This window comes from Cherax quadricarinatus, chromosome 13, assembly GCF_038502225.1.
Source record: "Cherax quadricarinatus isolate ZL_2023a chromosome 13, ASM3850222v1, whole genome shotgun sequence".
Taxonomy (NCBI): domain Eukaryota; kingdom Metazoa; phylum Arthropoda; class Malacostraca; order Decapoda; family Parastacidae; genus Cherax; species Cherax quadricarinatus.
In genome coordinates this window covers 8,331,230-8,344,058 of record NC_091304.1, presented here as the reverse complement: position 1 = coordinate 8,344,058, position 12,829 = coordinate 8,331,230, and the positions used below count along the sequence as shown (strand labels likewise).

The window sequence follows — 12,829 nt, the reverse complement described above, 5'->3', positions numbered from 1 at the left end:
CACTGGTCTGTGGACCTTGGTGCCACTACTAGTCCATGAACCTTGAGAGGCCACCACTGGTCTGTAGACCTTGAGGCCACCACTGGTTTGTGGACCTTGAGGCCACCACTGGTCTGTGGACCTTGAGGACACCACTGGTCTGTGGACCTTGAGGCCACCACTGGTCTGTGGACCTTGAGGCCACTTCTAGTCTATGAACCTTGAGAGGCCACCACTGGTCTGTAGACCTTGAGGCCACCACTGGTTTGTGGACCTTGAGGCCACCACTGGTCTGTGGACCTTGAGGCCACCATTGGTCTGTGGACCTTGAGGCCACCACTGGTCTGTGGACCTTGAGGCCACCACTGGTCTGTGAACCTTGAGGCCATCACTGGTCTGTAGACCTTGAGGCCACTACTAGTCTATGAACCTTGAGAGGCCACCACTGGTCTGTAGACCTTGAGGCCACCACTGGTTTGTGGACCTTGAGGCCACCACTGGTCTGTGGACCTTGAGCCACCACTGGTCTGTGGACCTTGAGGCCACCACTGGTCTGTGGACCTTGAGGCCACTTCTAGTCTATGAACCTTGAGAGGCCACCACTGGTCTGTAGACCTTGAGGCCACCACTGGTTTGTGGACCTTGAGGCCACCACTGGTCTGTGGACCTTGAGGCCACCATTGGTCTGTGGACCTTGAGGCCACCACTGGTCTGTGAACCTTGAGGCCATCACTGGTCTGTAGACCTTGAGGCCACTACTAGTCTATGAACCTTGAGAGGCCACCACTGGTCTGTAGACCTTGAGGCCACCACTGGTTTGTGGACCTTGAGGCCACCATTGGTCTGTGGACCTTGAGGCCACCACTGGTCTGTGGACCTTGAGGCCACCACTGGTCTGTGGACCTTGAGGCCACCACTGGTCTGTGGACCTTGAGGCCACCACTGGTTTGTGGACCTTGAGGCCACTACTAGTCTATGAACCTTGAGAGGCCACCACTGGTCTGTGGACCCTGAGGCCACCATTGGTAAGTTACCTGAAAAAAGATGTCTCAATATTGGCTCTGACAATGGTAAGAAATCGAAAATATGATTGTTCTTGCGTAGAAAAACAAAAGAATTGAAAAGACATTATTGCTCTTCTTTGTTCTTGAGCTAAAGTGGGAGACGGAGGATAGGGGGGTGGGAGAGGGGGAGGCGGAGAGGGAGTGGGGGGATAAGAGAGGGAGTAGATGAGAAGAGGGGAGTAAAGAGGAAGGGATAGGGGAGTGATGTGAAGAGAAGTATAAGGAAGGACTAGTGTACCGGGGTATGAAATGTAAGGGGGTTGGGATGGTTTGAGTAAGGAGGAGGGGCTAAGGAGGGTTGAGGAAGGAGGAGGGGCTAAGGAGGGTTGAGGAAGGAGGAGGGGCTAATGGGGGTTGAGGAAGGGTAGGTGAGTACGAGCTGGGAAATGTGTGGAGGTTCTATCCAGGTCTTACAAGAGTTAATTACGAAGCCTTAAATGTAATTACGAGCTCCAGTGCCGCGATAGTCAGTGAAGACCAACACCTGGGACTAGTGTCTGTCTCTCTGTCTCCGTCTACCCCTCTGGCTTTGCCTTTGTTTATGTCATCCTGTGTTTCTCTGTGTCCACCAGACTTTGTACACATGTACACGCCTGTTTGTGGTGGCAAGGGGTCGAGTCATGGCCCCGCCACTGGCCTACTGTTGATGCTGCTTTGTGAAGTTTCATTCTTGTTTTTCTGCTAGAGGAAGGTGCCTTGCCGCCGGTGAAAGGCTCTTGATTCAGGGTACTGGAGTTGCTCTTACCCTGATTGCCATCCAATCGTCAGGTGCTGCATAGCCCCTAAGGGTTCACCGCTCCACTATAATTTTAATAACAGCTTCCATATCTAGGTGGTTGTGTTAGTTCTTAGGGTCGTTCCACTTCCTCGCTCGAGTAGTTCTGGTTCTTAGGTCGTTAAATTTCCCGAAATTAAATAAACTTATTTTCTGAAGTCTGTGTCTCCTATGTATAGTTAGTCATGTATGGGTAGGTGTGTGGGTGTATACATATATATATATATATATATATATATGTATATATATATATATATTATATATATATATATATATATATATATATATATATATATATATATATATATGTATGTATATATATACAGTATGTATATATATGTTGCATATATGCAGATGTACATGTACACGTACATGTACATTCTGGTGTTGAAGGCATTTTGCCGCACCACACAAGTCGACCTCTTTCATTGTTTCTTCTCATTTCTCAATGTTCTTATATTGCAAAGCTCCTGACGAAGCATTGGTGACAGTGCGAAAGGTCTTGAGCTACTACATTCCTCCGCCCCCCTTCCATCGCGGCTTGCAATACATACACGTGTATGCAATAATTAAGTGCTCAGCAATAATTTATTACTGAGCACTAAACCCAACTTCAGAGGATCTCATATACATTCGAAAAATTTACATTAGGAAACTATCATCATTACAACTGATGGTTCGCAGAGATTAATTCATAACAGTTCTGTAAGCAAGTGAAGCAAAAAACGCCCCACTAATGCAGGTAATTATCGTGATTCCTGGCTTAAATTCCATCCAGATAACTCCCCTTCAGAATTCCTGACGCTGAATTCCCAACAGATAATTATATTGTTACTTTGGTTTTCTGGTCCTGGCTGCATACAGTGGTTAACCGTACTGATAAATACTTGACGGGGAAGCCAGTGAACAACGGGTAACAACGGATGTAGTGCAACGGAGAACGGGTAAATAACAATAAACATTGTGTAACGGAGGAAGGGTAAATGACAACAGACACTGTATAACGGGAAAGAGCAACGGACAACAGTCAATGGTTAATGGATAATGGGTAAAAATTGACAAAGGGTAAAATGGATAGTTGACAACGCGCTTAATAAGATACCAACGGAATTTCTAAAAAAAGAATTAAATAACAACCGATTGCTCATTCCTAGCTACGTTGTCCAGGAATATTCCAAACTGAGGCATTCCCAGTATCTCAGGAGTAATTGGGACTATTCCAGCTGGCTATACCTGATTCCTAGCTCGTAACCTCACCAGCCCGACTCCCAGCTCCCAGCTTCACAATAATACTGTTCCTAACAATACGACCTGAGACTTCATCCCCGGTGGTTCTATTTCAGATTTCCAGAAGACCGACGGACACTGGGTATCGACGACCAATTCCTGTGGGGTGGGTGCTTGATGGTCTCTCCCGTGCTGAAGGAGGGAGACCTGGAGAGACGCGTCTACTTCCCACACGACTTCTGGTATGACTACTACACCGTAAGTCACCGCTCCTTTGCTTCCCCATGCAAGTCTTGCCACGATGATTAATCTCTGCAATATTAATTGATGATTTTGTGATGTTTCTTTCCAATGTAACTCATCTGAGCCCAAGTGTGTGTGTCGTAGTAGTAGTAGTAGTAGTAGAAGTGGTAGTAGTAGTAGTAGAAGTGGTAGTAGCAGCTACTAGTTATCAAAGACACTGGTCTGTGTGTGTGTGTGTGTGTGTGTGTGTGTGTGTGTGTGTGTGTGTGTGTGCATGTGCATGTGCATGTGCCAGTTAAACCTGGCACACCCTCTCATGACGAGTGCCTAAATCTCCCACAGGGAAAGCCTATTGAGTGGCCAGGGGAGTACGTGAAGGTTCCTGCCCCGTGGGACGTCATTCCTCTGCACATCCGCGGGGGCCACATCCTGCCCACGCAGCGGCCGGCCCTCAACACCTTCCTCTCAAGGAGACAGCCCTTGGGGGTGCTGGTGGCCATAGGCCTCGACAGGAGGGCATCTGGCCAGCTATTCTGGGACGATGGAGAGTCAATAGACACAATAGGGCGAAGAAAGTACAGCCTGCTAAAGTTTACCTTCATTCAGGTGAGTGTGTCAGTTATATTGACAAATAATGTGGTAAGACCACATGGGTCATACTAGTGAGACTAGTAGAGTGTAGTGAGAATGGTAGTGTAGTGTAGTGTAGTGTAGTGATAATGGTGGTGTAGTGATCATGGTAGTGTAGTGTAGTGATAATGGTGGTGTAGTGATCATGGTAGTGTAGTGTAGTGATAATGGTGGTGTAGCGATAATGGTAGTGTGGTGAGGTGTGGTTTTACACAGGATTGTCACATATTGAACATAAATATATAATCGGTGAGTCACTAAACTCGTGTAGATCATTAAGGGTAAACGCTGGTAGAGGATCGATCCTCAGTCCCACCGGTTCTGAAAAAGTTTGGCCAAACACTCCGTCAGACAGTAAAGAGAGAGTTAAGTACTCTCCGGCATTTAACAAGTTTATCAGGAGAGATTTTGTGACACATCAAGGTCACAGTTAATTAACTGTAGCCTTTGATTATAATCAACCAATGCAGGAATGAAATCATTAAGAGGAACCTAATGAAGGAATCACTGAGCCGAGCCTCGGGTGATATTATTATTATTATTATAATCAAGGGGGAAGCGCTAAACCCGGAGGATTATACAGCGCCTGGGGGGGGGATGTGGAAGGCATTCAGGCTTAATTCGAGGAACTGGAGCACAGATCCAATTCCCTAAATCAAGAGCCCCTCACCAACATCAAGGAACCTTCCTTGAGGGGACCTCGGGTGATAAAGAATCGTGTCAGGTGACTGCTTCCCCCTGACGAGGAAACGAAAACAATACCACCGCTTCTATACCACCTTGCAGGTGGTATAGAGGCTATCTGCTGAGGACCAGCTGTAATCTAGATACCACCGCTTCCGTTCACATAGCTGAGGAAAACATAGCCGAGCAGAAAGATTTGGTGAGAATACACACACACACACACACACACACACACACAAAAGACGGAGAACAGAATACAACGCTATTTGTTGTGAGGGAAAAGCTATGTTCTTAAATCAAGATTAAGAACTATCGTGTATTATTTATGTTCCTCATGAGTGGTGTGGAGGGTGGTGTAACAAGCGGTGTTGTAGGTGAGTGGTGTAACACAAATGGCGTTGTAGGTGGTGTGGAGGGTGGTGTAACACAAGCGGTGTAGATGGTTGTCATGTAGGGGACAATGGAACGTATAGTGATAAGTGGGGAATAAGGGAGTAAAGGGAGGGAGTAGCCAGGTCACCATCTGGAGAAGACCCGGGCCGGAAGTACCGGCGAATCAACATGAATGAATGAATCACAGGAGTTAGGCAGGAGAGGCGAGTCGAGAGATTAGCGGAGGTAATGTGAAGTCAGTGGTGACTACACCATCACCTCTCATTACCACCACCACCACCACACTACTCACCCTCTCAGTACTTTAAATAAATTAATGAACAAAAGAATGAATAACGGGGACAGCGAATATTCCTGTTCCACTCATACACAGTTTATTATTAAGTGACTTAAGAAATCGTAATGACACGATTGCAAATAAACCATACCCCCGGCCGGGATTGAACCCGCGGTCATAGAGTCTCAAAACTCCAGCCCGTCGCGCTAGCCACTAGACCAGCTAGCCACAATAAGATTCATCCAACTAGGTATATTTCTACACCATAGGAAAGTAAGCACAGGCACCTCTGTGACCACAAATGCAAGTTTTTACAGACGAATCTCCAGCTAGCGTGGCCGTGACGAACTCTAGCTCAAGTCCCTTCACTGCCGTCAACATGACTTAAGAAATCGTAATGACACGATTGCAAATAAACCATACCCCCGGCCGGGATTGAACCCGCGGTCATAGAGTCTCAAAACTCCAGCCCGTCGCGCTAGCCACTAGACCAGCTAGCCACAATAAGATTCATCCAACTAGGTATATTTCTACACCATAGGAAAGTTAGCACAGGCACCTCTGTGACCACAAATGCAAGTTTTTACAGACGAATCTCCAGCTAGCGTGGCCGTGACGAACTCTAGCTCAAGTCCCTTCACTGCCGTCAACATGACTTAAGAAATCGTAATGACACGATTGCAAATAAACCATACCCCCGGCCGGGATTGAACCCGCGGTCATAGAGTCTCAAAACTCCAGCCCGTCGCGCTAGCCACTAGACCAGCTAGCCACAATAAGATTCATCCAACTAGGTATATTTCTACACCATAGGAAAGTTAGCACAGGCACCTCTGTGAGCCACGCTAGCTGGAGATTCGTCTGTAAAAACTTGCATTTGTGGTCACAGAGGTGCCTGTGCTAACTTTCCTATGGTGTAGAAATATACCTAGTTGGATGAATCTTATTGTGGCTAGCTGGTCTAGTGGCTAGCGCGACGGGCTGGAGTTTTGAGACTCTATGACCGCGGGTTCAATCCCGGCCGGGGGTATGGTTTATTTGCAATCGTGTCATTACGATTTCTTAAGTCATGTTGACGGCAGTGAAGGGACTTGAGCTAGAGTTCGTCACGGCCACGCTAGCTGGAGATTCGTCTGTAAAAACTTGCATTTGTGGTCACAGAGGTGCCTGTGCTAACTTTCCTATGGTGTAGAAATATACCTAGTTGGATGAATCTTATTGTGGCTAGCTGGTCTAGTGGCTAGCGCGACGGGCTGGAGTTTTGAGACTCTATGACCGCGGGTTCAATCCCGGCCGGGGGTATGGTTTATTTGCAATCGTGTCATTACGATTTCTTAAGTCATGTTGACGGCAGTGAAGGGACTTGAGCTAGAGTTCGTCACGGCCACGCTAGCTGGAGATTCGTCTGTAAAAACTTGCATTTGTGGTCACAGAGGTGCCTGTGCTAACTTTCCTATGGTGTAGAAATATACCTAGTTGGATGAATCTTATTGTGGCTAGCTGGTCTAGTGGCTAGCGCGACGGGCTGGAGTTTTGAGACTCTATGACCGCGGGTTCAATCCCGGCCGGGGGTATGGTTTATTATTAAGTCCTTGTACAATAATATATTTGGGAATAGGAGAACACTGTTGGAGTTTAGATAAATGGTGATGGTACATATAAGCAGTGAGACAAGGAATACAATCAACTGACGAAACAGAATATAACTTACAATATAGTTCAGATGACAATTCACCACAGGAACTAAGTCACACACACTAGCCACAGGTCCCAAGACCTACACAGCCGAGTACTGCTCCACGCCAGTACTCTGCCCACTGACTCCAACCAAGTCTCCTCTAGAGACACTCTAGCCGCCTTCTCCCGAGCCCTGCACACAGGCCAGAGCTCCACTCGAATCTCCTTGCTCATCTGTTCCTTGGGGTTATATGGTCTTCAAAGCACCCCGCACATTGGGGTGTGCACCATGTGCTTTGATCTGACGCCGTCAAGAACAAAAGACCTCAGACTTAAGCCGAGAGGCATGTCTGACAGCTATTTTTCAAGGCAAGGTGTGACCATTTAATTAGGTTAAATTAGGTGTCCCTTAGCGACCTCAAAAGCACAGTGGACTACATCACATGGTGTGGAGGGTGGTGTAACACAAGTGTTGTAGGTGGTGTGGAGGGTGGTGTAACACAAGTGTTGTAGGTGGTGTGGAGGGTGGTGTAACATAAGTCCATGACCAAGGATACTGGAATGTAATAGTGTAATGAGCGATGAGATGCGATATTACATACCACTGAGGTATGTTATAGTAAGCGTGGATGCACCACAGTTAGCCAGATGACGTGTGGATGCACCACAGTTAGCCAGATGACATGTGGATGCACCACAGTAAGCAAGATGACACGTGGAGGCACCACAGTAAGCAAGATGACATGTGGATGCACCAGAGTAAGCCAAATGACGTGTGGATGCACCACAGTAAGCCAGATGACATGTGGATGCACCGCAGTAAGCCAGATGACGTGTGGATTCATCACAGTAAGCCAGATGACATGTGGATGCATCACAGTAAGCCAGATGACGTGTGGATGCATCACAGTAAGCCAGATGACATGTGGATGCATCACAGTAAGCCAGATGACGTGTGGATGCATCCGACCAAAGAAACATTGGTAATTGGATTTCACCTCAAAACTTTCAAGACTTCCAGACGTAACTTCAATTACATTTTCGTAAGTTTAACATAAAATCCTGATGAAATTATCAGTAAGGTCGCTGTGAATGGCTGATATTACGAGGCTTCACTTTATTGCGCTAATATGACTTGACGCTGATGAAGGGCTTTTGATCCAAGGAATTGTGGTTACCCCCTCCTTTCCCCCTTGTTGGATCAAGCCTGATTTCGTCCCACTATAATGGTCTCTGCACGGTTCATACGGATTTAGCGCTTCCCATTGATTATGATAGTAATACTGGTGCTGGTTCACTGAACACTGACTGGCACTGGTTCACAGAACACTGGCACTGGTTCACAGAACACTGGCACTGGTTCACAGAACACTGACTGGCACTGGTTCACAGAACACTGACTGGCACTGGTTCACAGAACACTGGCACTGGTTCACAGAACACTGGCACTGGTTCACAGAACACTGACTGGCACTGGTTCACAGAACACTGACTGGTACTGGTTCACAGAACACTGACTGGCACTGGTTCAGGGAAAGTAAACTGTGCTTCACAACCCTCTATAACTATGTATATGTACACACGCACACACACACACACACATACACACACACACAGTTGGAAGCTGAAGACACAGATGAATCACAGGGATGTTAGGAAGTATTTCTTCAGCCACAGAGTAGTCAGTAAGTGGAATAGTTTGGGAAGCGATGTAGTGGAGGCAGGATCCATACATAGCTTTAAGCAGAGGTATGATAAAGCTCACGGCTCAGGGAGAGTGACCTAGTAGCGATCAGTGAAGAGGCGGGGCCAGGAGCTCGGACTCGACCCCCGCAACCTCAACTAGGTGAGTAACTAGGTGAGTACACACACACACACACACACACACACACACACACACACACACACACACACACAGGATGTTCCAGAGATGGGACACAGCAACAAGGGGACACAGTTGGAAGTTGAAGACACAGATGAATCACAGGGATGTTAGGAAGTATTTCTTCAGCCACAGAGTAGCCAGGAAGTGGAATAGTTTGGGAAGCGATGTAGTGGATGCAGGATCCATACATAGCTTTAAGCAGAGGTATGATAAAGCTCACGGTTCAAGGAGAGTGACCTAGTAGCTACCAGTGAAGAGGCGGGGCCAGGAGCTTGGACTCGACCCCTGCAACCTCAATTAGGTGAGTACAACTAGGTGAGTACTCACACACACACACACACACACACACACACACAGTGGGAAAGGAAACTGGATGGTTAAGATGTATATGAGAGGATGGAGGCGATAGAATCAAAGTGCCAAGAGGCAAAAGGGATGATTTATACCAAGCATGAAAGAAAAGAAATAAGAGAAACAAAGAGAGTCCTGGTTGAGTCAGGAACGCAGATACACCGATGGCAGTGGCAAGAACCCTGGGAAGAAATCAGGAGAACTAAAGAAGAATGTGCAAGAATAAAGGGGAAGTTGGAAGGTAGTTTGAACTTAAGTTCAGTTTTGACACAGACTGCCAAAACTTAACCCAAGTTACTCCACAGTCAGATAAGTAAAACAACAAGTGTGAAGAGCCAAGTGATGAGGCTGACGGAGGGGAACTGAGGATGACAGAAAAATATGCCAAGAGCTTGGGAAAAGATTCAGAGGTCTTCACAGAAAAAGTCTGGAGAGCTACGGAAAAGCATTGCAGCCAGAAGAGATCAAGAGCTACTCATCGGCATCAACAAGGCAAAGAAAGTGATGAAACAAGTACAGGAGCTTGATGTCACAAATGAGAGAAACAGAACCAGTCTGTGTAACCCAATGACAAGTATCCGACGAGCTCCCTCAATCACTGCAGCTGCCTGAAAGTTTAAAAATAGCCAAAGGGATATCCGCAATTCAAAAATAAAGGTTCTGCAAAAGATTGTAAGAGAAATGTATTGAAACGCATGAAGATTCACTAGAGAAGACCAATTCAGATTTAGAGATGGAAAAGAAATCATTTGTAACAAACTTTCTGGAATTCTGTGACGTTCCACAAAGATAAAAGGAGGTGGGTGGACTGCATCACCATATTGCACATAAGAGATAAAAGAAACAAGTAGGATTAAAAACATAGTGATGCAGGGGCTCAGGAAATACCTGAGTGACAGAAGATAGATGGTAACAGTAAGTGATGTGACATTAGACTGGAATATAGTAGCGAGTTAAGTAACGCAAAGCTCACTATTAGAGCTGCTATCGTTCCGAATTGAACGATCTACCAGAAGGGATGTACTTTTGTGTGTCCTTGTTTGCTGATGTAAAATTAATAAAAATATTAAGAACAGGAGAAGACAGTGATAAGCGCCAGTGAGTCCTTAACAGACTGAAAATGTAGTAAAGAAAAAATAAGAGGCTTGTAGAGTTCAACCCAAGTAAATGCAAGGTCACGCAATTTGGAGATGTGGAAGACCAGACGTAGAGTATAGCATGTGCGAAGAGAAGTTGCAAATATCAAGAGGGATAGGGGCCTGAGGTTGAATAGAACACCAAACATATCGCCAAAAATACATACAAAACGCACAACGTCTGCGGCATATGCAACATTAACAAACCACAGTGAAGCATTAAAGAACTTGAATAAATAATCTTTCAGAACCTTATGTGCGACGTATGTTAGACCAATCACTGAGTACGAAGACCCAGCATAGAGCCCACACCTGGACAGACACACAAAGATCGAAAAGATCTGAACATCTGCAACAAGGCTAGTACCAAATCTGAGAGAAATACACGATGAGGACAGGTTGAAGGAAATGAATCTGATGACCTTGGCGGAGGATAAGCAGCGACATGATTACAACATACAAAATGTTAAGGGGAAATAATAGGACAAAAAAGGACAATGAATTAAAAAGACCAAGAACAAGCGAACACAGGTTAAAGTTGAAGACACAGATGAACTATACGGATGTGGAGAAATATTCTTTAATTTCAGGGCCGTTGAGAAGTGGAATGATTTGGATGAGGTTGTAGTGGAGTAGGTATGATAAGGCCCAGGATGACAGAAATCAGGTATTCTCATCAAAGTGGTTGGTCAAAGAGGCGGGATTACACACACACACAAGAGCGCGTGCGCACGTACACACACATACACAAACACAAACAGGTCAAATGTCTATCTAAAAGTGCCTCTGACTACGGGTAACGAACACACCTCTTTATTAAGTGAAATAACCAGTGTTTCAAAGATCCCTTAATGAAATTGACTTGACCCAACTGTAACACACACTGACCCAGTGTGTGTGTGTTGCAGTTGGTTAACACCTCGGAGTTCCAGCAACACACACACACACACACACGAGGACAGGAGGGTTAGGGGAGACATGATAACAACATACAAAATACTGCGTGGAATAGACAAGGTGAACAGAGACAGGATGTTCCAGAGATGGGACACAGAAACAAGGGGTCACAATTGGAAGTTGAAGACCCAGATGAGTCAAAGGGAAGTTAGGAAGTATTTCATCAGTCATAGAGTAGTCAGGAAGTGGAATAACCTAGCAAGTGAGGCAGTGGAGGCAGGAACCATACATAGCTTTAAGATGAGGTATGATAAAGCTCATGGAGCAGGGAGAGAGAAGACCTAGTAGCACTCAGTGAAGAAGCGGGGCCAGGAGCTAAGTATCGACCCTTGCAACCACAATTAGGTGAGTACACACACTAACCCGGTGACCTGACTCACTTCAGAACTGGCTGAGGATGACGGTGTTCCAGGACCTGGCTCATGACCTGCAAGGTCTCAAGATGGTGGACCTGGAGTTCCTAGGGGTGGAGAAGGAACCCTCGGAGATTCTCCTCAACCAAGTGGAGCACCCCTTAGGCTTCTACACTTACGAGGCTGACTCATTGAGGCTCCGCGTCACCGTGAAGGTCGACCTCGACAAGGACTTTGTCCTCGAGCTGAAGGACATCTGGAGGTTCATCGTTGACTTGTGAGTTGAGGCCAACACCGCTTGGAGCTGCAACTCTCTGATAGAGGTCAAGAAGCCACACAGTAGCCCCGGGATACAACCCTTATGACCGGATGGTCAGTATGTTGATGCTTCTGTGTGTGATAGGGGGGGAGAGGAAGGGGGCTCTTGTTCTAAGGAAGTGGCGCTAGTCCCCCCCTCCTTCCCCGTCCCCATACATCAAATCTGATAACCTCACATTCTCCAGTGTAATCCCCTGCGGGTTTAGCGTTTTCACAGATAACCCGCACATAGGAGGGAGGAGCTTACAACGACGTCTCGGTCCGACAAAGTCACAGTGTGACTTTGTCGGACCGAGACCATTTACAAAGTGTGATGAATGGTTTTGAAAACCGACAAGTTGAAGAATTGAGACACTTATGCAACACATGGGAATCTTTATTGAAGAAACGTTTCGCCACACAGTGGCTTCATCAGTCCAATACAAAGTAGAAATGGGTAAGGAGAGTAGAAGTATGAGGTAATCAGTCCCTCAACCTGGATTCGATGTGTTCAGTCCAGGCACTTACTACAAGAGTGATGGACTGAACACATCGAATCCAGGTTGAGGGACTGATTACCTCATACTTCTACTCTCCTTACCCATTTCTACTTTGTATTGGACTGATGAAGCCACTGTGTGGCGAAACGTTTCTTCAATAAAGATTCCCATGTGTTGCATAAGTGTCTCAATTCTTCATTTACAAAGTCACAGTGTGACTTTGTAAATGGTCCAAGACGACCGTAAACGTCGTGGTCAGCTCCTCTCTCCTCTGTGTTAGTTACTCATGTATTGTTCCAGTCACGGTATTGTGCCTTTTCTTCCTTCCCTTGTGTAAGTATTGTAATGTCTTAGAGCAGAAGACAGAATAAATTTTTTGTAACACAGTGTTGAGACGTTTT

At 46.2% G+C, this 12,829-nt stretch overlaps 1 protein-coding gene across 6 annotated transcripts in view; it reads left to right on the top strand.

Annotated features, from left to right (window-relative positions):
* Positions 1-12,340, top strand: part of LOC128688623 (maltase-glucoamylase) — a 157,563-nt gene extending 145,223 nt beyond the window's left edge. For 5 of the 6 annotated variants that reach the window (XM_053776534.2, XM_053776532.2, XM_053776533.2 and 2 more), the window contains 3 exons: positions 3,162-3,303; positions 3,631-3,894; positions 11,664-12,339. In XM_053776534.2, the coding sequence (XP_053632509.2) occupies positions 3,162-3,303; positions 3,631-3,894; positions 11,664-11,912 (655 nt within the window). In that variant the 3' untranslated portion in view covers positions 11,913-12,339. Of the gene's footprint in view, positions 1-3,161; positions 3,304-3,630; positions 3,895-11,663 lie in introns of all 6 variants that reach the window. The other variant, XM_070084448.1, reaches the window with a different exon arrangement.
* The last annotated feature ends 489 nt before the right edge of the window (positions 12,341-12,829 follow it).